The sequence below is a fragment of the Callionymus lyra genome, chromosome 9, assembly GCF_982586985.1.
Source record: "Callionymus lyra chromosome 9, fCalLyr1.hap1.1, whole genome shotgun sequence".
In the NCBI taxonomy this organism is placed as follows: Eukaryota; Metazoa; Chordata; class Actinopteri; order Syngnathiformes; family Callionymidae; genus Callionymus; species Callionymus lyra.
In genome coordinates, this window is record NC_141826.1 from 5832364 (window position 1) to 5859116 (window position 26753).

At 39.3% G+C, this 26753-nt stretch overlaps 4 protein-coding genes across 5 annotated transcripts; 1 reads left to right on the forward strand and 3 right to left on the reverse strand.

Moving 5' to 3' along the window:
• Nucleotides 1-5335: 5335 nt before the first annotated feature.
• On the reverse strand, nt 5336-6780 carry LOC148071554 (fibroblast growth factor 4B-like). The gene is made up of 3 exons (XM_087799735.1): nt 6579-6780; nt 5795-5898; nt 5336-5512 (listed from the first exon to the last, which is right to left on the reverse strand). Exons 1-3 carry the CDS (start codon nt 6778-6780, stop codon nt 5336-5338), a joined length of 483 nt encoding a protein of 160 aa, XP_087655861.1.
• Nucleotides 6781-8914: 2134 nt separating this feature from the next.
• Nucleotides 8915-12481, forward strand: LOC148071555 (nocturnin-like). Its single transcript, XM_087799885.1, has 3 exons — nt 8915-8958; nt 11330-11587; nt 11649-12481. The coding sequence occupies exons 2-3, from the start codon at nt 11338-11340 to the stop codon at nt 12479-12481; spliced, it is 1083 nt and encodes a 360-aa protein (XP_087656011.1). The 5' UTR covers nt 8915-8958; nt 11330-11337.
• Nucleotides 12482-14239: 1758 nt separating this feature from the next.
• LOC148071556 (ETS-related transcription factor Elf-2-like) lies at nt 14240-19926 on the reverse strand. 2 transcript variants are annotated; one of them, XM_087799884.1, is made up of 9 exons: nt 19653-19926; nt 18094-18177; nt 17638-17884; nt 17438-17536; nt 17075-17185; nt 16915-16998; nt 16656-16848; nt 16352-16585; nt 14240-15420 (listed from the first exon to the last, which is right to left on the reverse strand). In XM_087799884.1, the coding sequence occupies exons 2-9, from the start codon at nt 18166-18168 to the stop codon at nt 14958-14960; spliced, it is 1506 nt and encodes a 501-aa protein (XP_087656010.1). In that variant the 5' UTR covers nt 18169-18177; nt 19653-19926; the 3' UTR covers nt 14240-14957. The 2 variants fall into 2 exon arrangements, with proteins under 2 accessions (XP_087656010.1, XP_087656009.1); XM_087799883.1 differs by lacking the exon at nt 19653-19926 and having other exon boundaries at nt 18094-18187.
• A 2073-nt stretch (nt 19927-21999) lies between these two features.
• LOC148071557 (uncharacterized) lies at nt 22000-23206 on the reverse strand. The gene is made up of 5 exons (XM_087799736.1): nt 23036-23206; nt 22562-22967; nt 22420-22485; nt 22202-22337; nt 22000-22122 (listed from the first exon to the last, which is right to left on the reverse strand). Exons 2-5 carry the CDS (start codon nt 22702-22704, stop codon nt 22000-22002), a joined length of 468 nt encoding a protein of 155 aa, XP_087655862.1. The 5' UTR covers nt 22705-22967; nt 23036-23206.
• Nucleotides 23207-26753: the final 3547 nt, after the last annotated feature.

Below are 26753 nucleotides of genomic sequence, written 5' to 3' on the forward strand. Positions count from 1 at the left end.
CATTTTCCAGAATCTAAAATCGTATATTATATCAATTAAAAAGGACTTTATTTGTAGACATTTGCTGATTGTGGATGACAAGTCGTGAAGAACCCAAAGGCTTTGTCTAAATAAATTGTAACACAGATGTTTTAGCTTCAGTGTTGCCAATTCTTTGGTAAGAAAAGTTTGACGTCCTAAAAGTGGCAAAACAACACAGTGACCTCATTTGCTTCATTGGAATTCATTAGCAGCCTCTTCATGCAGATCTGCCTGCCTGTGAAACTGCTGTCTGAAGACAATGAAAGAGGATAATAACGTGGAAATGTTGAGGATTTAAAAAAATATTTTTTCTAAAATAGTTCTGAAACATCATATTGTGAAACTATTATATGCATGCTAACGTTGCTAAATGTTCATCAATGTTAAACTTCAGTATTATAATGAGCAAACAGCATAAATGAGATGCAAGAGATCAGCGCCTGCACCTGCTTTGCTAGACTTGACTGGCCGTTTTCATCCCAAATACAACACAAAAAAACACCCAACTGAATCATAACGAGCCAGAATCACATTTTTTTTATTAACCAGTGATGTATGGGACAGACCATTTAAGAATAATACACAATAATAACAGCTAGTATTCTCATCTATTCGTCTCAATGATTTCATAAACACAAACGAATGTGAAAAGAAGTCCAAATTTTATCAACCAGCATTTTTTTTATTACAGACCAACTTCCGCCAAATAAGCCTAATTTGGGAGAAACCTGATTAATCTGGCAACAAGGACAGGCGGCGAAACATGCTGATGCATATCTACAGATGTCCACCCCCACCCAGAAATGTCTCCCTCCCAATGGAGGATAAGTGTCAATGTGTCAGCACGTACAGATGCTGGCCGCTCATTGTTCGAGCCGGCCGGCCGGGAGCCGATGGTAATAAGCCATCTCCACCCCACCTCCACTCCAAAACTAACCCCCACAGATTTGTTTAGTGTGGGGCACGGGCCTCAGGTGACCCCTTAACCCCGGTCCTGATGTCGTTTCAGTGGCCCCAACATGCAGGGACATGGAGACAAAGACACTTGTGTGCCGACACGCTGCCTTCCCCTGAGCTCTTTGTTGGAGGTGAAGTCGCCTGCAGTCATCTGCGCGTGTGTCTGCTTCTCCCCTTTCTTTAATCAATTCTAAAAGTGACGGCAGCGAAACGACAAGAGATAACCAGATGGATTATAAATGTTGTGCAGTGGACAATAGCTAGTTGTGAAACAGCACACACACGAATGTTGTTTTCTTCCTCTTAGCAGTGGTGTTTTTATTGACCTGTAAGAAACTTTGTTATGCTTGTTTTCTCTGTACTTACTTTTTTTTTTAAATATAAATGAATGGTTTAGGATACAACAGGAGATTTTTGCTCTACTTCCAAAAGCATTATTTATAATTAAACATTTCTAATGCTTGTGTGGTTATCTGAGATCAGGATTAGATATTATACTTTTGTTTCTTGGAAACATGTGCCATTGATTATTATTTTTAAATGATGAATTCGAAATAGCCAATAAAAACCACAACAACAAAAGTCATAATAATAATTATTTATTTTTTCTAACACATTTTTAAATATATATTTTAACATCTGTATATGTTTTACAATGTAATGCCTCAAATAGATACTTATTTGTCCAATTCCTCAAATCAAGTTTGAATAATCAGAGTCACACTAACTTCATTTTCTGCTGGCTCCAGACCCTGCGTCCTCTCTTATTTTCACTTGAGATACTTAAAATTGCATAGCTAGACGTATTCTACATCAGCTAACCCAATTTTTATACATTTCAAATTGAGTGAATCTGTTTCTCTACTGTTTTCATCTTTGAAACTCAATTAAATTACATATATTTTTTTTTTATCAATTAATTGAAATAAGCAATAAAACAACAACACCGATAATAACAATTAAAATGAAAATAATGAATTGTTCATTTAGCAATTTTTGCAATAATGTAAAACATATGTAAGACGGCATAATGGTTCAATTGGAATGTGTCTCCATCCAGTGGCTAAACTAGAGAACTACAATTTCAGCATTATGTGCTGATTACTTAATTATTTATTTTACAGATGATAACTGATGGAAAGTTTTCAGACTGTTTTCAAACTTAAATGTTCGCAGATGTGAGGTTTTGGAGCTAACACTATAACACTAGTTAGCTTACATTGAGCTATGTTGTCACCTTGTCCACGTGGAGCATGGGTCTCCAACTTGCAGCCCCGGGAGCCATTTGCTGCCCTTAAGATGATAATCTCCCTCCCAAGTACTGTTTGTTTGTAAGCAGGTAAGCAAGAAAACATATAGTTAAGGTCATAAAGGTGAACCTAGAATGGACTTAAAACGTATTTTATTATCTAACTGTGATAGTGTAAGTAAGTAAGAAATGTGTATTTATATAGCGCTTTTCCAGACCAGGGTCACACAATCACATCAACAGTCATGTTTAGCCTCTGAGTTTCTCTTCACAGCAGCTTGTTGACTGTGCATCTTAAATACTCATTCATTACATTTTTGTTGTTGTTTCGTGCATCAAACAGTAAAATGTAATAGAAAAAATAAGAAAACCACCACTCACATCTATTACAAGTAACTTAAAGGCTGGGTTTTTTCACTGGTTTTTCAAAAATGTCCAGCAGCCTGTCCAGCTGCTGCTGGCTCCTCGCTTCTCTAGCAACTCGTCTGGCAGTGTCCTCCCTCAGGAAGACCAGTATGTTGCTGCAGCAGCCTCATGCATGGCCTCAAAAAATGGCCATGTTGCTGCAGTCACCTGCAAACCCTCCGTCCCCGCATAATTCTCTGCAATATTAGATCCTATAGGAGATCAATGACATCATAATAAGATGCTCAAAAGTGATACTTTCTTTCTGATCTTCAAAAGGACATAGATAGAGGAGACTTTGGTAACTTTTGGGAAACATCCATCATGTGATAAATTCTTTCACCAACACGGTTTACCCTGGATCTCTTCTTCAAATTTTCCCATTTCTCGCAGCTTGGCTGGGACTTAATATCCTCTCTAGACCCATCTCTGAAATGATAAGACTGACGCATGCGCACACTCACAGACACACACAAAAACACAGATAAACAGACGGTGGTGGGCGCATTAGCTCTATCTGTTTTCTACATCAGAAGTTTAATGATAGTTTCCACAGATCACATTCTTACTCGAAACCCTGCAGCGAGGAGTTTCTGAACCCTGTAAAAATTGCATCATGAATTAAATTGAATTGAAACGTTTGTTTTTCTGACCCTGTATATAAATAAAACTAGGATGTTATGACCCTGTATATAAATAAAACTAGGATGTTATGTTAAAGTAATTATCAATTAATTCTGCCATGGTTTATCTTACAAACACATCTCCAGTTCTGAAGCCCTTTGTCAGAAACTCAATTATGTTTTTTTTAATTATTTTCCCATTTTTGAAATGGTCATTTTAGCTGTCCATCTTCTAGTATTGTGGTTTACAAAGTGCTGTCTTACTATGTATAGCCTTATGATTGTTTATCTCTTACCCAGGTGACATTGATCAAGCAGTCAGGTGTTCAGGTGCTCGAGTGGTTAACATTAACATTAACTAAGTCATTAAATCCAATTTAATACACAATCTTATTTCATTTTTTAAAAAGAGAACAAGCAAGACATTCCATGACATAACTGAGGTCAAGATGTGAAAACCTTTTAGAGACTATTGAGGTTCACCTGTTTTATGAATTTAATGTAACAATAACATTGTTATTAAAAACTCGATGATAAAAATGGCACTTAAATGCTCAAAATATTTGTCGAAACTGCACAAGACAAAAAAAAAAAGGTTCTGTAAATTACACTTTTTTTTTTTACAATATTGACTCAAAAACAAATCTTAAAATACAACAGACCCTCAAAATCAATGCATTTCTGGCTCTAATCATTGAGGGGTCAAATGAGGGGACAACAAGAACATTTAAACGATTTTTTTTTTTCCATCGGCCACTCTTCTTTCCCTTTATCTTATATTCTGTAAATATTAATTATATTTTGTTGATCCATTTATTAAAGTTTTGCCACAGCCTATAGTAGCCCTCATTCTGGACTCCTCGAAGTGTCTTTCAGATATTTGGCATCAGGACAAATCCACATAAACAAAAAATAAACACATTTGTGGAAATCATGTTATATAATTAAGTCATGTTTTTATGTATTTGTCTACATATACCATAACATATATGGTACCGTATATGCATTAAAAATGATGTACATAGATTTCGAATACTTTTTCCCTTTTTATGACTCAACCGTTGACTCTCGTGATGGGAAACTATGACTTCGAGGAAATAACGGGACAGCCAATCAGAGAGCTCCGTTTAGATTAGACTTCTAGCAGAGACTGTTAACCCTTCGTGTTCCATAATAATAATAATCGAAAAAACACTACCGACAGAGGTCGTATTGATACTGACGACATATAAGTGGCAATATATTCGAAGCTGTTCATTCATATCAAAAATAATTTAGAGCTCTTGCTGCAGCAAGTGGTCATGTGATCTATCCGTGCGTCCGCCTCCTGGTGACGTCATACATCACAGATTTGCGCAATAATTTTACTCTCGTTATTAAATCAACCATTAAAGTACGTGTTTGAAATACATTGTAAGTACACAGTTGTCATCAAAAAGACGAACCTCGTCATCATTGGTACCACCCTAGAAACCTTTTTATTGATCAGGACCATTGAACTTTTTTACAGAATGATAGTTAAATAAAAACAACTGTGACTTCTAACGGAAAACAATGTTGAACACATATTTCTACATATGTTCTGTTTTATTCAAAGGTCATTGACTTGAAAGTATGAGGGTCAGCAATCGAAACATAAATAGCATCATAAATATTTATTTGTGTCCAAGTAAAATTTTGAGCAAAAGTTTTCTTGTGACCTAGATCAAACCGGGTAACCTGGTGTGAGTGTTTGCAATGTCAATAAATACCAGGTCCATCGCGGGGTTGTCTGGTCCAGATAGGGGGAAGCAGATAAAAATAGGTAGGGTTAAAATGTATATCTATTTTTAATGAACGACATTAAGCGTTCAATGTAGTTTCAACGTGTCTTCTATGACAATTTTACTTTGTGTTAACATTGTATAATTTATATTTAAACATGTTTAGGAGTAGCTTGACACACAAAAAAATCACATTCTGAAGGAACCACAAATCAAAAGAGATTTTGTTATTATACATAGTTTATTTTCTTTATGAAGATGTGCAACATGTACAATCAATACAATGATAAACTCAAAAACATTCAATCTTGACAACTTCAGATTCTAGGAAGAAAATGTGTCATTGTCATGGTGGTTCTAAGCCGGTTGCCTCTCTTGATCTTTCCAGTCTTGCTCAGGCCAATGTACATACCAGGATGTGTTGCCGATTCATAGCTGTTGTAGTTGTTTGCCAGGAGACTTTCCTTGAAGTTGCTGTCATTACTGTAGAAGCCCTGTCAAGTGGGGTTGGAGGGAGAGTGGTAGAGGGACCAAAAGAAAATGTCATTTTTGTGTCAAAGGACAATATCCAAGAATTAATTTACAATTGCATTAAATAGCGATAGATGAAAAATGTATGGGACATACATTTAAAAAAGAGAAAATCTGATAAATGTAATTTATTGGTCAAATAAATGTGATGATTTTTTATATTAAAGCATTTTAGCTTTTCAAATCAAAATATAAATGTGTAAAGATATCAGTCTAACGGTCGTATCTAACTTGATGTTACTTACTGAACCATAAAGTTTCCCCTGGTCAGTCATGGCTACGAACAAGCTGCTTCTGACCCCGTACAGCGTCACCACTCCTGTGGCCACCGGGGAAATTTCCAGAAGTGCTGAAAAATAAAAACAAAAAGGTTCTTAACTTACAAGAATGAAAGATGCATACACAGAAACCTACACATTTGAATGATTTTGTCAGATTCCTAGACCAACACTCTCAGACATAGAACGTCACCTGTCTGACCAGGAAAGATCCTGAACTGTTGCTTGAGTCTCAAAAGTACAAACAAAATAGTTTTGGACTCATTTCAACACTTAGTTTAGGCTCTAGTTATAATTATCTTTAGTGGGTTACGACTTTCTTCCACGCTAGGGTTGCCCAGAATGAGAGGCCATGAGATGAAATGTGCTCCCTTACAGCCCTCCCTCTGTCAGTACTCTTCTTGCATTGCATTGGATCGAATACTTGAAAGCAAAAATCTTAGGAGACATGCATTGAAGGGGTTTGTCATTCTTTATCAATAAGTGAATTGATTCATGATAGTATTCAATAATAATAATAAAGCACCACCATTATTCAGGGGGCAACTAAAATAGCCATGTTTTTAAATAATAAACTACAATGAGTACAAAACCTTTGAATCTTTTAAGTTAATAATATTGCATTAATTCTAAATATAAATGTGTCTGTTAACAAGGAAGAATCAAGGGTCTCAGTATCTACTATTAACAATTAATACATGTTACTTTTGTCAAACTAAAACGAATGAAAACATAAAAGAAGTGAACTTACTGTATGGGTTTTCGTCATGTGTTCCTCTGATTTTCCCATTCGGTAAGACTTGAATATGGAAGCCGATGCCGACGTTACAGTAGAGCCTTCTGATCCTCTTGATCCCCATCAGGTACTCCTCTCCCTGTGCTTCCCTCCTCACCAATAGGGCAGCGCTCTGACTCGTCACAGGTCCTGACGCTTGTGTGCCGGACGCTGACATTGGTCCCGATAAATAAAGCAGAATGATGGAAAATACCAGCAGGAAAAAAATAGACTTGCAAGTTTTCATTCTCTTTAAATAAAATATTCACTATTATTTATTATGAGTTTAAATAATGCTACCATTATGCATAAGCATTGAGGTGAAAAAAGAAAAGTGCATCATTCTAAGCATTAAAATTAAATATGGATATTTTAACATTTAAAATTCTACCAGTTCCATTCGCCTTTTATGCATCTTTCCACGTTACGATGTAGTTCTCATGTTAGTATTCGCAGGGATAGGATTTATACTGAACTATGTTGCGTGTGACATCATCACCACCAGCTGTTCTGTTTACCTGTGAGTCACACATGCTGTGTGCAGCCGTCATACGCTGTGACAGAAGAGAACGACGACAACACCGTCAGGACGAGCAGAAATGTTTCATCGTGGACACAGTTTGTCAAACGTAGATGTGAACGACGTACCTGTTTACCAACAGCAGCAGGGGAGTCTCCGGCGCCCTCTTGCTTTAGGGGTTCAACATAACAATGTGACGTCTGGATAAACTATTAAAAGACCAGGAAATGTACTAGAATATCTTCCAGTGGAAATCTGATTCAACAAAAAATACATCTGAAGTGTAAGTGCATAAAAGTATCGTTCATTTGATTCAATAATATACGAACAAAACATGATTAAATTAGTTCTGTTAGGGTATCTAAGTATACTTTTGTGACATCATTGGCATCACAATATTGAATTAACTAACAGCACTAGACACTTACAACTACTGGCATTAGGTGCGTCACAACGCTTGTGTAGGGATCGACCCCCTACTCATGGAGCTGACGACATGGGAAATAACAATGGCCGGCCCCAAGCATTAGATGAGTAATGCACCGCGTATGTATGACGTAGTAACAATACGTTTGCATTAAATTATTGTCACTCGTTCCTTCAATAATTCTTCTTTAATTATATAAATAAATAAAAACATGTATATCATTGGAATAATTGAAATTATTGAATGTAAAGACACTAAACAAACTTTAATCTTTCCTTCAGGAATTAGATCAATAATCTAATGTCATGCAATAAACAAAGAAATAAAACATGGGGTGTTTAATAACATTTAGTTAGTGTACACCTTAGAAAAGAGGCAACAGTTTTTTCCATGTTCTGCCACTCACTTGCTGAAATGATCAATACAACTTTCAGCTGCCTGAAGGAAATGACAGACATTTACTGGAACAAAGGAATAATAAACTCTCGTTCTGCAGTTACGAGTCTGAGACATCATTTTGAGATACAATCAACATTCAAATTTTCATCGAAAATAAAATCCTCTATGGACTTTTATATGCACATTATAAACATATATAAACATTCCATTTATCCGTCTATAATTCTATCCATCCATCCATCCATCCCTCCATCATTCTGTTCATCCACCCATCTTTCTGTCCTATGGTCTGTATATCCATACATTCAGTCCATACGTGCGCTTAACCATCGGTGTGTCTATCCATCCGTCCGTCATCCATTAGTCCATCCATCCATCTAGTCATCAATCTGTCCATCCAGGGTCAGGTCATGGGGGTAGCAGTTGGATTAGAGGATTAGGTTCCCCCCCAAAAAACCTCTTCCAGCTCTTTAGCGAGAACACTGAGGTGTTCCCTAACCTGGTCCTGGTCAGGAGTTAACTGCAAAATCTACAAAAAGCAGTGAAAGTTGTATTGTGGCAACATATTTACAGTATATTATAACTTATTTCTACTTCACTTTTCAATTTGGCATTATGGGACTGGTATTTCTGGTTTCGATTTTAATTTAGTTGCGGGAGATATTTTATTTGCTGCAGATACCGGCAGATAACGCTTCTTTTCTTACTAACATTTGAGTAATTCATTTGTTTAATTCACTCGAGATTCATTTTATTTAATTTTATTAACTAATCATGTGATCGTTCTGTACAGATAAACAACAGTAAGATTCTGACCAGACTGCACACATCCAATTGTGTGTGAGTAGGAGATAGAGATTAGTTTGAGTGCGTATGCGTGTGTGTGTGTGTGTGTGTGTGTGTGTCACTATCTTCCACTGACAATAGTGATTGTATTGTGAGTCACATTAACATTTGTGTGCTGCACAGAAGACCAGGAGCCGCTCAAGCAACATTGGACGTGAAAACCTGTGAGTCTGTTTAACTGATGTTTTTTGGCTTGTAATTGTACATTTGATTTTAACAGAAGGATCATTTTCTATTTACTTAGCTGTACATTTTGTGCACCCTAAAATAGGCCAACATTAGCTTTGTTGTTATTGACTCTTCAAACCTTTTAGAAAGTTATGTCGCTCTTCATCAGTACTTAACCTTAGCTTCAAGGGTGTCAAGTCTTCTCAAAAACTTTGAGAAAGTTTTTAAATTATGATTTCTGGTAAGAACCTATGTACCATTATAGCTATACGTATATTGAAATTTTTAACACAGTAACAATGAAGCGTGTTCTAACAGGATTTCAATATTTAAGCTTAATTTCTAATTAAATAAGTATGTGGTTATTCTTTCCATGACCAAAGGAGATAATAGACAATTCAAAAGGTGGGGGTGCTATGGACATATGGGGTACCAAAGTGGGTGTGTGTCTTTTATGATGTGTTTCAATTTGTGGTGATTTCTGTGTTTTGATATATTAATGATTTATGATGATGGAATTTGTTCTTTGCTAGAAACTACAGGCAACAAAATTGTATCCTTTTTGATACCTTGTTTGGTATGTCCAACTGGGGGAGACCACAGGGCAGACCCGGGACATGTTGGAGAAAATATGTGACTCTGCTTTGTCAGGGGGGCAGGAAAGGTTACTGTAAATAGTAAATTCTGAGCGACACGCAACCACCACCATCTGGGGTAGGTGGTGGAAGATGTGTGGACGGATTATTTCCCCCTTTGGTCCTCGTAAAGATTTGACGCTTAAGGATAAAAGTCAGTGGCACAGAGTGAAATGGTGATCATGGCATCACTTATCATCAGTTCAGTTTACTCCACTATTTAAATGCCTCCAGATAGAAACTCTAGTCACTGACAGGTTGGTCCTACATTTCGGCAGAACTCCAAGATCTGTGACAGGGGAGTGGCGTAGGGCAGGTATAGGAATGATTGGATAATGGATGTGGCTCAGTAGAAGAAGCAAGGGAATGAGTGTTGTGAAAATCGCCGTACTTTCTCATGAACCACAGCCTTCTGCGGAACATGTGGAACAACACACTGGAGCGTTCTTGTTGCTTCATGAGTAACAATGTGCAGAACATCCTTAATCAAGTTATCTGCTCAATGCTTGTCTGTCTCCAGCTATATTGTGTGTGTTCCTTTGTGATTCTGCTGCAAGTGTGCATACCAGAATTTTTGACGTTATTTTACAAAATTCCAATCTAATGTAAATTAGTTTTATTGTTTTATATATTCATTTGTTTATAAAAAATCAGTCAATTCATACGATCTTGATAAAATACATTATTATCATTGGTAACAAACTTATAGTATAGACAAGCCAATGGTCTGGGGATTGGTACCGACCCAAGAAGCATTTGTAACTGGGCCGAAAAAAAACAATTTATATAATTGCTGTTCTATAGATTATTACTCTCTAAAAGATGTTTTGAGTAGAGGTGTAAGAAAAATATCAATATACCCATATATCTCATTAAAATATCCGATTAATATTCAACATCACTGTATGGATAGTTAATTTAATTTATTTTTAACCTTTGAAATAATATTTTAAGGTTTTTATTTCAATAGTGTTTGTATAAAAGACGATCATATTCGTTTCTTAACATTTGTGTGCTGCAATTAAACCTCTGGCCACTAGTTGGCAACGTTCGTCAATTCATCCGTGGAAATTACTAACACTAAAAGATACTGAGTATTGCATGTTGCTCCAGGTTGAGACTGTTAATGCACCTCATTGTGCATTTTTAAATATACGTTTACATATTGTGTTAATATTTTGAGATATAAGAACTTTCACATTTGAGAAGAGAAAATATTTGGTAATTTCTTTGTTGTAAAAGCCAGAACTGTTTTTTTCTTTAAAAGAAACAATATATCATTGTTTCTACAGTATGGCAATATATTGCAATATATTGCATTGCCACACATGTATAGTGATTTGTATCGTATCAACGGATTCTCGCCAATACACGGCCCTAGTTTGGAGGGGATTTTTTTTTCTTTCTCTGAAGTAACATTAGCCTGTGATTCTTGACACATCAAGACACTAGTTTCAGTCAAGTTAACTAAAAAAACATGTGAATTAGTTAAAATGAGTGAAAAACAAACAATATGTGATTTATTTCAAATGTTTTTATCCTAAGGTCAGTCAGTGAATACAACGCAGATATTAAAGTGGTCCAAGGTGCTTCAAAGGTTGTGTACCACTGGTATGGAAAAATAACTATCGTTTTTAATTTTTGATATATTTTTTTAAATGTCCTAGTAACTGCTGTAGACATTAAAATGCCCAACAAAGATCATGACAATGTTCTTGTGTTTTCTTTCTAGTTTTCCAAATGGGCAGCGGTAACAGCAGGTTATTCGGAAGATGTGCCCAGACCATCGAATGCACCCCTATAGATGAACCAGACCAGTGTTCGGAGGAAAACCTGGACAAGATCCAGGAGGACACACATCAGCTACTGCAGGAATGTGAGGAGGCTCTACGGAAGCGTCCTGCTCGTCCCCACAGAAAGCTGGTTCACCTCTGCCATCATCGACAAAACCTTGTCATCCGGGTCATGCAGTGGAACATCCTGGCTCAAGGTGAGAGCGAGTAAATGTTCAGTTACTGGTGTATCTGAGACGTTTCTTCTTCTGTGTGCAGCTCTTGGTGAAGGCAAGGATGGGTTTGTCTGCTGCCCCCTGGATGCTCTGAACTGGCAGGAGAGAAAGTACCTAATCCTGGAAGAGATCCTGACCCACCGACCGGACATCGTCTGTCTCCAGGAGGTGGACCATTACTACGACACCTTCCGACCCATCCTGGCGACTCTGGGTTACGAAGGCAGCTTCTTGGCCAAACCCTGGTCTCCCTGTTTAGACGTGGCACACAACAACGGGCCCGACGGATGTGCGCTCTTCTATCGACGTTCCCGCTTCTCGCTGCTGTCGACCGCTCGACTGCGACTGTCGGCCATGATGCTACCCACTAACCAGGTCGCCATTGTGCAGACTCTGACCTGCCGGCTGACCGGCCGACACCTGTGTGTGGCCGTCACCCACCTGAAGGCACGCCACGGTTGGGAGCGACTGCGGAGCGCACAGGGGGCCGACCTCCTGCGGAGCCTCAGGAACATCACAGGTAGGTTTAGCATTCCACCGGGCAGCACCCCTCTTGTTGTGTGTGGAGATTTTAACGCCAAACCATCAGAAGAAGTGTACCAGCGCTTCAGCGCTTCACCCCTGGGCCTGTCCTCAGCGTACAAGCTGCTGAGCGACGACGGTAATGAGGAACCAGCTTTCACTACATGGAAGATTCGCCCTACGGGGGAGTGCCGCAGCACCGTGGACTACATCTGGTACTCGCGTGAGACTCTGAATGTGGAGAGCCTGCTAGACATTCCCACCGAAGAGCAGATCGGTCCAAACCGTCTCCCCTTCTACCACTATCCATCCGACCATCTATCCTTGCTGTGTGACGTCAGCTTCAAGGAATAGACTTGTCGGTGTGTTAAAGGCAGGATGGACCTCAGCAGATATGATTTATTGACAATCTAAATGTTTTTTTAATTCGTAATTTTCAATCTCCTCTAGCATCTTTAAAGGTCAAATTAGATGTTTGAAGGGACCAAGTAAAAGAGTTGCGTCACTGTGAAATTGTCCCGATCCTAAATCTTCAAAATGTTTTGCTGGTGTTCATTGCATTACTCTGTCTGTCTCTGGTTATGAAACGTTTCTATGGTTGTGAATAGTAAGGACCCTTAAGCTGTTTACACCATTTAACATACATATTTCAAAAGAAGTGCATTCAGAAGAGGTGAACCACTTGAGTGTTGCTGCACTCGATGTATACACTGGTTGGCCTTCATTGACACAACTATAGTACGTCTATATTCCTATTTCCTAAAGGATGAATAATAAAACACTTTTATTAAAGAGCAACTAATGTTTCAATTTAAGTGTGTCTTAAATAGATCTTTGACCTGTATTGTACTCATCAGTATTTGTCTGTTTTCTTTTAGTTGAAAATGTACTTAAGTCCTGCCAAATGAAAACATTTAGTTTTCCTGGAGTTTAAATCGTATTCACCGTAACCACGGCCACTCTGCTGTGATTGGTCAGGCACCGTGTGCCATCAAGAAGTCAGAAGTTGCCTGTTGTATAAACAAAGCTGGTGTGATTACATCTGGTTGGAGGAGTGGCGCCATTATTACATCATAATGGACTCCACTCTCATAACCTCTTGTTCGCCGAGATTTCAGACGGAGATGAACTTTATACAGAGACAACTTTGATGAGACTACAGTCTGTGACACTGTAGAAAATGTAGCGAGGGTTCAAAGTACCCACTAAATTATTCACTTTAGTAAAGATAAATACTCTAAAACATAACTAAGCAAAATTGCAAATTATATTGGATCAATATCGATTATTAGTAAGATTGGTTACTTTTGGTTGACATTGAGAAATCAATTACTGTGACCATTTCAACATAAAAAAAACTGTTGTTGAAACAACATTGATTAAACACAAAAACAACAAATAGATGAGTACATTTGTGGATTTGGACATCTGTGGCCAGAGCTGGGAACCAACGTATAATGCAACATTGTTGAATCCATGTTGCTTTTTGTTTGTACTTTTCACCTCTTTGAACAAATGTGATAAATCCTTTTTGTGATTAAATAAAATATTAAATAAATACATTTGTGACACTCTCTCAAGGAAGCACACTAGATTCTGTGGTAAAACACAGCGACTAATGGGGAAGGCCCCCATCACCCTCGAGCTCCTATAAGAACACTGCTTCGGAGTATGGCCATGTCCACGTTCTGACCCCAACTATCCATGAAAAGTTGTTGGTGGCTGTGGAAGGAGTCAAGAATGTTACTCAGAACCATCATGTTAGTGCCAGTTAGGTGACACAGTAAGTTTGGAGGTGGAAAATGAAGCAAATGCAGGTGCAAGAATTTATTGTCAAAAGATGGCCAGCTGCCTTGAGACGGGAGGACTTTTGGTAACTTCAAAAACGAGAGCAGAGCAGAGCGATGGCTCGCCAAATTGTATTGGTTCGAAGGTGACACCTCACAAGACCTTTAACGAGAATTAAGCATGATTTGTTGCTCGACTTTCAAGACCTCAAACAGTCTTGAAAATCTCACAACATACATTAAGACAAAACTAGATTTTGCTGATGGTAAGTTTTTTCTGGATCAGCTGAAGAAAAGCTGTAGACAGAATAAAGAGCACAGGGCAACACGTTTAACTTGTGTTTTTATGATACACATCAGTAAAATCTACTTCAATACATTGATAGTACAATGGGAAAAAAAATAGTATATACTTCAGTTATGTAACACACACATCCTTGCATTGGACAAACACGCATGTGCGCACACACACTTTTTCACTTTTTATGGTTGTTAAAAAAGTGATCTCTCAATACACACACCTGTTGACATGACAAACCTGCAGGTATCAGACACAGTAACTGCTTTAGAGGAAAAGGCAGACACACATCTACAGAGTATCTTATCGATACACAAACCTGCACCTTTCAGACTGGCGCACACGTAAAGAAGAGTCATATTATGCACACTTGCCGAACTTTTAAAAAGTACTTTCTTTACAGCAAAGTCTTTTCAGGCTTTAATTTTGAGTCTCGCATCGATACAAAAAAAGTTTACAATCTAAGGCTGCTCCTCTTGGAGCACTGAAGGATGTGTGTGCGTGTCTGCATGAGTACCTGAATGCTTGAGTTGCGTTTGTCTGTCTTTGTGTGTCTGCATGCCTCCCTTCCTTCCTTCCCGTCAATGAATTTTCAGAAGTTCCATTCGGAGCAGGCTGATACTATGGACCCTTGTAGCCAACAGCTCTCTGTTATGGGGGGGGGGGGGTAGTTCCGCACTTCCCAGTGTCCACAATACTTCCTGAGCCCCCTCTCGACAGCTTCCCTCTGCTCAGTGAACAGCTCTCAGGACGTCGAGCTTTCGTCCGGCGACGGAATACAGTGTGACAGAGCCTCCGACTGTGACGACTCGGCCATGCTTTTGGATTTGGCGATCTGCATCGTGAGCTGCGGCAGTGGTTGGGCTACGGCGGCTGGCTGAGCCAGAATGATTTGCCGGCTAATCGTCTGAACATCTGTTGGTTTGTTGAGGGTTTTAGTCTGGATGACCTGCGTCAAATGACCCGAGGAATTGGCCTGCATTAATGTGGCCAGCTGATTGGCCGGGATGGTGATGATGGTGATCTTCTCGCCAGGTTTGGGACCTCCTTGGAGCATGGTGGGAAGAGCCTGGAAGACCAGTTTTGGTTGGGAGCTGGTGTTTGCTACTGTGACCGGGACTCCTGTGGCGGTGGTGAGGATGGAGGAGGAGTTTAACGTCATCTGACCCACAGAATTGGTCATCATTAAAGGCATTGCTCGGATTTGTCTGCAGATGAAACAGGAAACATGGAAAGTATCAGCCACCAAGTGAAAATAAAGAAATAAAATAAGTCAAGCATTTCCCTTAAATAGGTCATTATTCTTCTCGTGAGGCATGAGAACAATAGGAAGTTGGTGATATAGGTGTAGTAAAGATGTCTAGTTATAAAGGGGAAGTGTATTTTTAGGGACTCAGCACACACCATGTCTCCTCATATGGATCATAACTTCTTAAATCATGCATTGAGTGCACATTCTTGGCACACGGTTCAGGACCAGAGTAGAGAAATTTGTCCAGGCTGTTGCTCCTAAGATTTGGAACGATCTTCCTCTCTCTCTGTGTTTGATGGATCTACTGACTCGACTCTTATCTTGATCTTTTAAGTATATAATTTATTGAGTTTTGTTTTTGATTGTTTAAGCACTTTGTGACGCTGGTCTATAAAGGCGCTCTATAAATATTACTTACTTACATTAACCACACAAATTGTAACCGTAGTAATAATAAATGTAATAAATGAGGAGATGATAATGGATCTGGCCCTGAAAATCATTTTATGTAGCCCACCGAGTGGTTGCCTCAAAATGATATAGAATAGATTTGCAATCAGGTTGGTGATACATTAAGATGCCATGAGTTTAGGATAAGATTAGATAAGAACCATGTATTATCCATGTCAACCACTACAAAGAGAAATTATTTAAAAGTAAACTGGTAAAAGCGAACGAACAAACAGAGATAAAATATTTTTAATTCGCCACACCACCTTGACTGCAAAAAGCTTGTGTGATTAAGTTTGACACCTGTGGCTTAAGGTCAATCGCTTCCTTTCTCACTTAGCCTGTAGAAGAAAATGTCTTCTCATTGTGATTATACTGAACATATCGTGGATACAATGATGCAGCTACCGCTCGTGTAGACGACATAATCAACAGACCTGTTGGCAGCATTGCTTGGGATAACAGTGACGTAGGTCTGTTGAGGCTGTGTGGCAGCGGGGTGATTGGTCACAATGGTTGTGGGAGTATGCTGGATGGACACCTCACTGTCCTCCCCTTCATCCTCTCCACCGTCATCCTCAATCACTCTGATGTTCTTGGGCATTTCTTTGAACTGGTAAGCGAGTCGCTGGCCCTCCACCTTGGCCAGGATGCCACGCTGGTAGTAATACCTAGTCATTAAACACACATGACAAATGAACATATTGTCAAGGACTGATTGTTATGAAAGCCACAACCAACCTCAGAGCTCGGCCCATCGTTTCATAGTTCATGTCGGGTTTGTTTTTGTGTTTCCCCCACAGCTTGGACACAGCCTTTGAGTCCACTAGCTTGAAGATGCCCTTCTCCCTCTGCATCCACTTAATATACTTGGGACAAGTATTCTTGTCCTGCAACAGCTCGAGCAGGAACTCCCACAGGTATGTTGTGTTGCCTTCAACAGAAACATGAAAGATGAAGAAACAAATTCTACACAAAAATATATGAACAAGATACATACCTTTCCCCTCCCTTTGCCGCTTTTTGATCCCAAGTTCAAAAGAACCATTTGATGCAGGTTGTTGTGCCTTTGGCTTTCTTCCCCCTAGATTAAAATACATGTGTTCAATAATTCAGTGGATTTCTAAAAGAGTTTGACTGTGAATATTGTGCACACCAACCTCTTTTTTTCTTCACAACAGGCTCGCAGTCTGGTGGAACAGGAAAAGACTCCTCCTCAATGGCTGCACACTCTGTTGAAACCTCCACCACCGTTTCCATCATGACATCCTCTGCAAAGGCCAAAAAACACATTTACTCATTCTTCCCTTATGCAATAGTGTACGCAATGATTGTTTAAACAAATGCAGTGGCTTGCAATCAAAGATTACTTTAAAATACTTGTATTCAGTTTTATAAGAACTAAATTTGTGAAATCAACATTTTGTGAAATCAAATTTCAAATGTTGGATTTTAGACATTAAGACTTTTTAGGACCCATGCAGACACCCCATCTCTTCTAAATGGGGGGAGGTTATCAGTACCTGTGCCACGGTCACTGTGCAATCCCCCCGGGGACTCCATGTGAAGTAGGGCTTCAGCTGCTTCGAATGTTTTGTCAAAACACACATCTTGACACATGTCTGAAAGAATAGGGAAATACGGTTTAATGGTATTTTGAGCTCTTAAAGCGTAAATCAAAATGATGGAGACTTCACAGCAATGAGCCAAAGTCCAAACTCACCACTCTCTACCACCTCCGTTACAACTTCCTGCTCCTCAGCCACATCCTGCATGAGATATGTCTCGTCGTCGTAGACGAGAACTTGGGCGGAGTAGCATTCCTCTACCTGGGCACTTGGAACCTCTTCCACAATGACTGCAGGGCAGCCCTCCTCTTGGAGCACCACGGTCTCCTCATCCTCCTCTTGGCCAGATACAATCACCTGATGAACAAATTCATCTTCTTCCTCGGCAAGCGCCTGGTCACACTGCACATGGGGGAAAGGGAGTAAGTAAGAGTAAGGGTCATTGATGTCATCCACAAAAGCTTATTAAAAAAATGACAAGAGTATCCAAGCATGCAATAAAAAGAAATGATGGGATGTTAAGCTACATTTACAGTAATAACATGCGTGTTAGCTGTTCTAATCACAATGTTTATTTTACCATGCAGAACAGTTGTACGAGTGTTTGTTACCTGCGAAGATTCTTCCACCACGGTTACATACTCCACTATATTCCCTCCACCGTCTGAAACTACCACCGAGGTCATACCTCATTCCTAAGAAAATACAAAATATATAAAGTAAAACACACAGCTCAGAAATGAGCCCTGAAACTTCTGAAGAAATTCCTCTAAATGAAGCAAAACTTAAATAAGAAAATGATGTAAACGATTATGGTTCAAAAATAATCTCAAAAAGCATTATGTGCAGGAGTAGAAAATGAATTTATGTAGAAAATATGTGAATAGTTTTTTTCAATACATAATAGGGCGAGCTCGTTAATTGATTATTTGACAAATAAAATCCTGAGAATCGTGATATGTATAACGCCTATTTCATGAGTCTCACTAGTTGTTACAATCTGATGTCGAAAAAACCAACCAGTCCCTACTAATGAATGACATGAAACTTTAAAAAAAAAATACAAATGTTCTGTTATTTTGGGTATATGCAAAAGCCCAATGTGAACGAAAGACCCAACTTTCCAATTTTTAACTTAACTGAGGTGTCATCCAGTTGAACTTTAACTTTGTTTCACAATTACTCAAGCTATTAAGGTGGCATATTCACAGGATGAAAAAAAACATGTTACTTTTGTGGCATTACAATTACAAAATTTATTGTCGTTTTTTTAACAAATAATAAAACGTTTGTTAGAGAAATTGTGTTGTTTTTTTGGAAATACTTAAAAACAATCGGCATACAGTTTTTTGTCAAACTCGAATACAAATTATTATTACAAATGGAACATTTAATTTAGTGAAATTCGTTGGGACCCAGTGATGACAGTTACACAAAAAAAACAATTAAAAAGTGCTAATAACAATAACACAACATTATGCATAGTCGTAACCCCTCCTTTAAAAGGAGGAAACGAGGAAATGTATAATAATAGCAATGAATAATGGCATATAGATCAGGACCACTTTTCGGATATTGAGATTTTAACAATATGAAAAATGTAGATTTGGTCTCAATTTTTAGCGGGAGCTAGATATAGGTTTATATAGATACACGTAACTAATGAAGGGGTAAATGTGGTTTGGTAAACAGGCGTATACACGCGACTTAAAAAGTGTTCTTAATTAAAAGTTAAATGAAGGTGATCAAATCAAAACAGACCAGAAGACGCTATACGTGACGTCAACTAAATATCAATGTTTACTTCCTGAGCGCGCGAGCGTGTAAGCGCAAGAGAAATGCTAACTAGCCAGCCTTGCTAACTATTTCTCCCACAACGAAACTTTTAACAACATACGCGTTTCTTTGCATAAATCGTTCACGAGATAAACTTAAGTCTTGAGTCAAAAATGATAAGTTCGGTGCATTAAATTACACTCAAAATACGACACACCATAGCTAAGTTAGATGTAAAAGTTAGCACTTGCGGGGAGTTGATAGCTAGCTAACACCCTATTAGCATACACACATCACAAACGCAGGTAGTTGGGTCGCAGTGTTTGCGTGTTGAACTAAGACGGTTTGGAATAAGAATGATCAGTAAAATTCGGTTTCAGTGGATTCTTCTTACCTTTTTTCTTCTTCTGCAAAGTAAGGAGACGATGTCAAGCTAACGCTAGCAGGGCCTGACGTTAGCCGTTCCAGGGCCGAGAGCAAGATTCCACTCGCATAAAACCTTCTTCCTCTTGACTTTGGTCTCCCTCTCAGGACCTCGCAGCAGACAGCGTGACTCCCCGTGTGGAGGTGTGTGAAATCCGGGCGGAACGCAGGTGTGGGAGGTTTGTTTTCATTAAAAACTATATTTGGTACTATACAGGCGCGCTAACGCTTCACTAGACAAGAGCCATCGCATACGTCACAGAGGTGACGTCACAAGACGAGCCTATCAACAAGAGTGCTCGAACTGACAGACGCGCAGGGTCATACCAGGGGCGTCACTAGACCTAACACTGGGGCACACCTGGGGCACAGAGAATTAATGAGAGCCTGCAAAGTGCGCGAGGAAAAAAAAAATTCAGTACTTATTTATCATAAAAAAACATAAATAGTTCTTTTTAAACCATTACTGATACAAGCAAAAAGGAAGGGCAATGAGTGTTATTTATTCCAGAAAACATCTGCAAATTGAACATTAAACTTTTATTATTATTGAATTTTGTATTATTGATCAATACAAAAACTGATACAACCGCTCTAGCAATAGTTTATCCTGTTGCTTTCTAAAAGTGTCCAGCAGATGGCAGTATATTCGGTGTCACGCTTTAGTTTTAACCCAATTGACTTAATTTAATCTTGTTTTAAATGTATTAATGTTTGTGCTGTTTCTTAATGTATATTTGTGTGTAATTAAAAAATTTTTTTAATTCTGCTCTTTTGTAAAGCCTTTTTGGCTACCGTCTGTCTTAAAGCTGCTATATAAATAACGATTAAAAGTATTATTAATAAATGATCAGACAGAAAATATGATTTGAAGAGAGACCATCCAATAACCTTAGATCAGGAGCTGAACTAAGTTTTAATGGGTATTAAATATGTTACTATTATCTATTTTTAATGTTATTTGGCTCTAACAAACAGTTTCTACCTGAAGTAGTAATATTTGAAGACGCAATACATCGAAATGGAGCAGTAAAAAAATTAAAATGTTTAAAGATGAACTATTCTTTAATATTTAAAGAGACATGAAAGAGACATAAAAAACACTTACAAATAAGGAATGTGTTTGAGTGGTTTGATCATGTATCGATATACTTTTGGGTTGTTCGGGAAATTAACAAATAAGTGAAATAACACAGCAATTTATAAAAGCAACATATCAATTTTTGTTTTTTCTCCAGGCATGCATTGAGCACCTCCTTGACTTTACTAGCCTACTGAAGGAGGGACTGGAGAACACGTCGCTCTCATCCAACAGTCCTGTGAAGCAGACTTGCCTCCAGACCGACACCAACAGCATGGGCCTGCAGCTGAAGAAGGACCTTCCATCAGAACATGAACAACCGCCTCGAGAAGATGGTCAACTTCATGCTGGGTGACAGGGGCGTCACTAGACCTAACACTGTACTGGGGCTATGAATGATGGCTGAACCGAGACGAGTTGGCGAAGACTTCAGTAGCAGAAGTTACGGTAAACACTTCCGCTGAGATTCACCGCTGCAGGGAAAAGGAGGAGAGGAAAAGCCCTCTGAAGGACCGGGAATGGCCCCACATTCCAGTCATGGTCCATAAAAATAGTTTCCTATTTATTTTATTAATTTATCTTAAAATATGACAGTCCTGGATTTAGAGTAAGCCACTTAGCATTTAGCTTGCTAGCTCTTTATACGGGACCTCTGTCGAACTTTTAGTGTATATTTAAACTCATAAACTAGGGAAACGTCTACTTCTTTATAACAAGATGGCCCCAGATTTCTCTTTTAATTTCTGCACCATTTTTAAACGTTTAGAATAAGTAGTTGATTGTTTAGAAGTTTGAAGTAGCTCCGCCACTAGCATTAGCTTTTTATTTTTTTAATTTGTCCAAAATGTTTTCTGGAGTATAAAGAGTTAAATTTTCAGAAGAAGCTACATGTTTAAAACAGACCATTTATTAGTTCATCATTTTTTTCCTGTTTTTGTAAAATATACTTTATAGGACTATTAGCTGTTTAGGATTCAGTTTATCCGTCAAACAGAGTTTTATTTTGGCGGGACACGACCCGTAAATGGCTCTTTACACAATAAAGGTTCTCGAGCCCTGATGTAGACAACATCATCTGCTGCATTCAAAAATACTTTTTGATTAAATATAATTTATTTACACTCAACATATGTACAGCAGTTAAAACGGCGGCTTTAGATGATAAGATTCTTCTTCTTTCTCTCCCTCTTGTGTTTCCTTCCCTGCACACAGAGAAACAAAAAGATTAACAAAACACTTACCAAAAGAGAAAGAGATTGTTGCCCGCCGACCAGTCTGGGTGTTTCTCGGCGTGGATTCTTCTCTCATCCTTTGCCATCCCATAGTATAAATCCTTGTCTGGAGATGACAACTTCCGCCACTGTAGAAACAGGGAAAACAGGTCGTCAAACAAGAGCTTTTCGGACTTGTTCAAATCTGGCTGTGTTCTAGACACTCACCATGTGCCCCAGGATGGTGTTGGTCTCGGCACTATCTTTAGGCTTCATGGTGTTTTTTACCATCTGCCTGTTCTCCCTCATGAACACCATGAAGGCGTTAGCTGGTCTCTTGACGTACGGTCTGGCCCCAAAGCATCTGGTGGAACATCAGATCATTGCCATTAGATCTATGTTATGAGTTAAGTGTGCATTTAGATGAATCAAACGTGAGGACTAACGTGGAAGAGCAGGCCTGAGGCGGAGAAGGAGCGCGGCTGGAGGTCGACCTGATGTTCTGATTGTTGCTAGAATGAAAAGGAAAGTTAATTTCAAGACGATATTTAAGACGTGGAGTTGGATATGAACATGTGTGACACTTACAAAAAGATGAACGGGCTCATGACTTCCACAGCTGGGGGGCTCCACTGTTGACCCAAGTCAACCCAGCTGGGACTTGATGGTAGTGCCTTACTGTGTTCTCTGACAGCACTCGTCCAAACGATGGAACCGTCGTGGCTCCACATTGGAAGGGGTGGGTTTCAGGGGCCGTCGTCATCTTGAACTCTGAGGTCAAGTTCTTCTCCAACTGCTCGACATCAACCTCTTCAATGAGTTTGAGCAAGAGCAGATCGTCTTGAGCAGCAGAGTCCAAATCAGGAGCAGACGGAAGGTCCCCGATCATGGACTGGAACGTGGAGTGGACTGTGTCCGACTCCGTGCTTGGATCAGTCCACTCGGACGAGAAGCTGGTCAGATCGATAGTGACGAGGTCCATCGTTGAAATCATCTGTACAACAAATTGAAAAAGTCATTTATAATTCTTTAATCCATACTCTGAGTAAAACATGTCTTTACCTTCTTCAGACGTCTGGAGATAGAAGCTGCGAGAACGTCACCACAGGTGTCAAATATACTCACTGTGGAACCTGAGAAGTCGACAGAATCAGAAAACTTATATTGCCAGTATATTAAAAATGTATATTGATATGTACATTGTACATTTAAAGTAATTAATTAAATCACTTTTAAAACACAGACCTATAGTTTCATTACTTTGGATAATTTCCCTATTATTAGGTTTAAAAAAAACTCCAAAGTATCCATATTAATAAATAAATACAAAGGTTTCAGATTAAATATGTTCAAGTATTTTACGGATAAACATCCATGAACTGTTGATTAAAAAACAATTCTAGCTCTAAGATCCTACTTTTTTATTGTGATATAACTAACTGATGTTTGACATTGAACTGTAATGTAATGTCCGACATGTGCAGATAAATAAAGTTATATTATTGTATATCTTGTTAATTACAGGTGTAATATTAAAATATTAAATATTAAGGTCACTGCCATCAGAGGATTAAAAAAACATGTCAAAGTAATAAAGTAGATTCTTAATGTAAACGATTCATCAGATGGTTTAAAAATACATTAAAAGTAGTTTTATTGACGTGTGTGTTGAGTGACGTTGGATCAGGTGAGGGACGTTAGCAGAAATGTGTGTAAAACTGAAATTAGATGGACGGAAATGGAAAAGGTGATACTTACCGAACGTTCGAAGCGAAATGAGGTGAATCGACGTTGAACTTGAAATTTATATCGTCTTAATATTGACGTTTCATGACGTCACTAATGACGCATGAAAGGTGCTGCTGCGCGAACCAGCCAATCACGAGCGAGTGTTCGTTCCAAGTTCAGGCGTTATTCACGTGTGTTCGTACCTTAACGTTCGGTGAGTTAACATTTTGTTCTTTAATTCCATTTCTGGGACGATTTTTTTTTGTCCTGTTCGAAGAGTTGTGATAAGTTTGTACTTGTCACTCGGCTAACACTTAAACATGCTAGCCGTTACTCTTGTCAACGTTCACTACATGACAATATTTACCTGTTAAATTCATTTTTCGCATCACGAGGAAATAAACATCTCACTACCGTCGATCTGGTTTAATAAATGCATCTATTTGACATGTTATTTTTAAAGTGGCGTTTATTTAAATCATCCATGGTTGACATTAGCTTGTAGCTAAGCTAACGCTTGATTTTTCTCCTAAACGGTCGCCCATATGTCACTCACTACCAGAACTTGGTTGATATACAAATACAAATATGTTCTATATCATCTATTAATATTGTATTGTGTATTATTGATTAATACAAAAACTGATGCAACTTCTTTAGGGATAGTTTATCCTGTTGCTTTCTAAAAGTGTCCAGCAGGTGGCAGTATATTCGGTACCCGCTTCAGTTTTTACCCAATTGACTTAATTTAATCTTGTTTTAATTATATTAATGTTTGTGCTGTTTCTGAATGTAAATTTGTGTGTAATTTAAAATAAATAAATATGTTTTTAATTCTGCTCTTTTGTAATCAATTTTGGCTACTGACTGTCTTAAAGCTGCTATATAAATAAAGATGAAAAGTATTATTAATAAATGATCGGACAGAAAATAGGATTTGAAGAGAGACTATCCAATTACCTTAGATCAGGAGCTGAAATATATTGTAATGGGTATTAATTATGTTAATATCATGCATTTTAATGTAATTTGGCTGCAACAAACATAGTTTCTACCTGAACTAGTAATATTTTAACACGCAATAAATCGAAATGGAGCAGAAAGAAATATCCAAATGTTTGTTTGAGTGGTTTGATCATGTATCGATATATTTTAGGGTTGTTCGGGAAATTAACAAATAAGTAAAATAAGACAACAATTTATAAAAGCAACATACCATTTTTCTCCAATTGCTTCCAGGCCGACCCCCCCAAAGTCATGTCCTGCTGACGGTGGTGAAGATGATGAAGAGCTGCTACATCTGCCAGTTCTATGTTGAGCCGTTCCATCAGAACATGAACATCCGCCTCACAACACATAGAGTCTGAGCTCCCCCTTCACCCTGTACCCCTTCCAGTTTGCATATTGGTCTAACCGCTCGACTGATGATGCCATCTCTGCTGCCCTCCACCCAGCCCTCACCCACCTGGAGACTAAAGACTCATACGTCGGAATGCTCGGCATTCAGCACGATCCTACCCCAGCAACTCATCCACAAACTGGACCAGTTGGGACTCAACACCTCCCTGTGAGACTTGCTGTTGGACTTCTTGACGGGGAGACCACAGACAGTGCGGGTCGGCAGTAACGCCTCCAGCACCATCACACTGAACACAGGGGCCCCTCCAAGGATGTGTGCTGAGCCCCCTCCTCTTCACTCAGCTGACCCATGACTGCACTCCATCATCCAGCTCTAACCTCTTCATCAAGTTTACGGACGACACAACTGTGATGGGTCTCATCAACAACAGCGATGAGACGGTCTACAGGAGTGAGGTCAACAGGCTGGTCTCGTGGTGCAAAGACAACAATATCCACCTGAACATCTTGAAGACTAAGGAGGTCATTGTGGACTTCAGGAGTATCGTGAGAGCAGCCGAGAGGATCATTGGTGCCCCCCCCCCCTCCTGGATATTTATAACACCCGCATCACTTAGGTTAGGTTAGGTAGAACTTTATTGAAACTCAGGCGCTAACTCAGTCGGCACATACTCCGTTCTTCGCTCCTGCCCACTTCATCCCCGGTCACCTCGCCCTTCGGCCTCTACCAAGGTAAACCACACACTGTCCAATGCGGAGTTGATTGACCGTATCCACCTTCCTGGGTCACTTTGCTTTGGAGGCCCAAGACCTCAGTTAAGGTTTTAATTGATTCTGGTGCTGACTAGAATTTTATTGATCCAGCTTTTGCTCAGACCCTTAATATTCCCCTTATTGAGCTTGAAGCCCCTAGACCTATAAGCGCTATTGATTGTAGTTCTTTACCTAACGTGACCCATCAGACTACCTCGGTGTTCCTTGCGGTTTCTGGCAACCACTCAGAGACCCTGAGATTGTTCGTAATTCCTGCTCTATCTTCATCTATTGTACTAGGTCTTCCCTGGCTTCGTCTCCACAACCCACAGTTCGACTGGTCTAAGTCCTCCATCTCTGCTTGGAACCCGTTTTGACACTCTCACTGTCTGCTGAGGCTCCTGCTAGATCCGTTTCTTCTCCTCCCATATCTTGGCCTGATCTCACCTCTGTTCCGCCGGAGTATCACGACCTTGGCGAGGTCTTTAGCAAAGATCGGGCCCTCTCGCTACCTCCTCATCGGCCAGGTCCCATGAAGAACCCTCCAAGCACGTGGGACTTGTTCTCCAGCGCTTATTGGAGAACAGACTCTTTGTTGAAGCTCAGAAGTGTGAGTTTGGGGTCAGTTCAGTGAACTTTTTGGGTTTTATTCTAGGACAAGGTCAGCTCCGGCCAAGATAGAGGCAGTCGCCAAGTGGCAGGAACCCACTAACCGAAAGCCGCTACAGCAGTTCCTTGGTTTTGCCAATTTTTACAGAATGTTTATTCGGGGATACAGTAAGGTAGCTGCTCCCCTCACCCAGCTGACATCCACCAAACTGAGGTTCACCTGGACACCGGAGGCCGATGCCGCGATCATTTTTTTTGTTGGTAGTTCTAGTTTTCTGATTTTGTTTCTCCTCTCGTTCGTCTTCCGTGCCAGTGACTGTCTGCAGCCTGC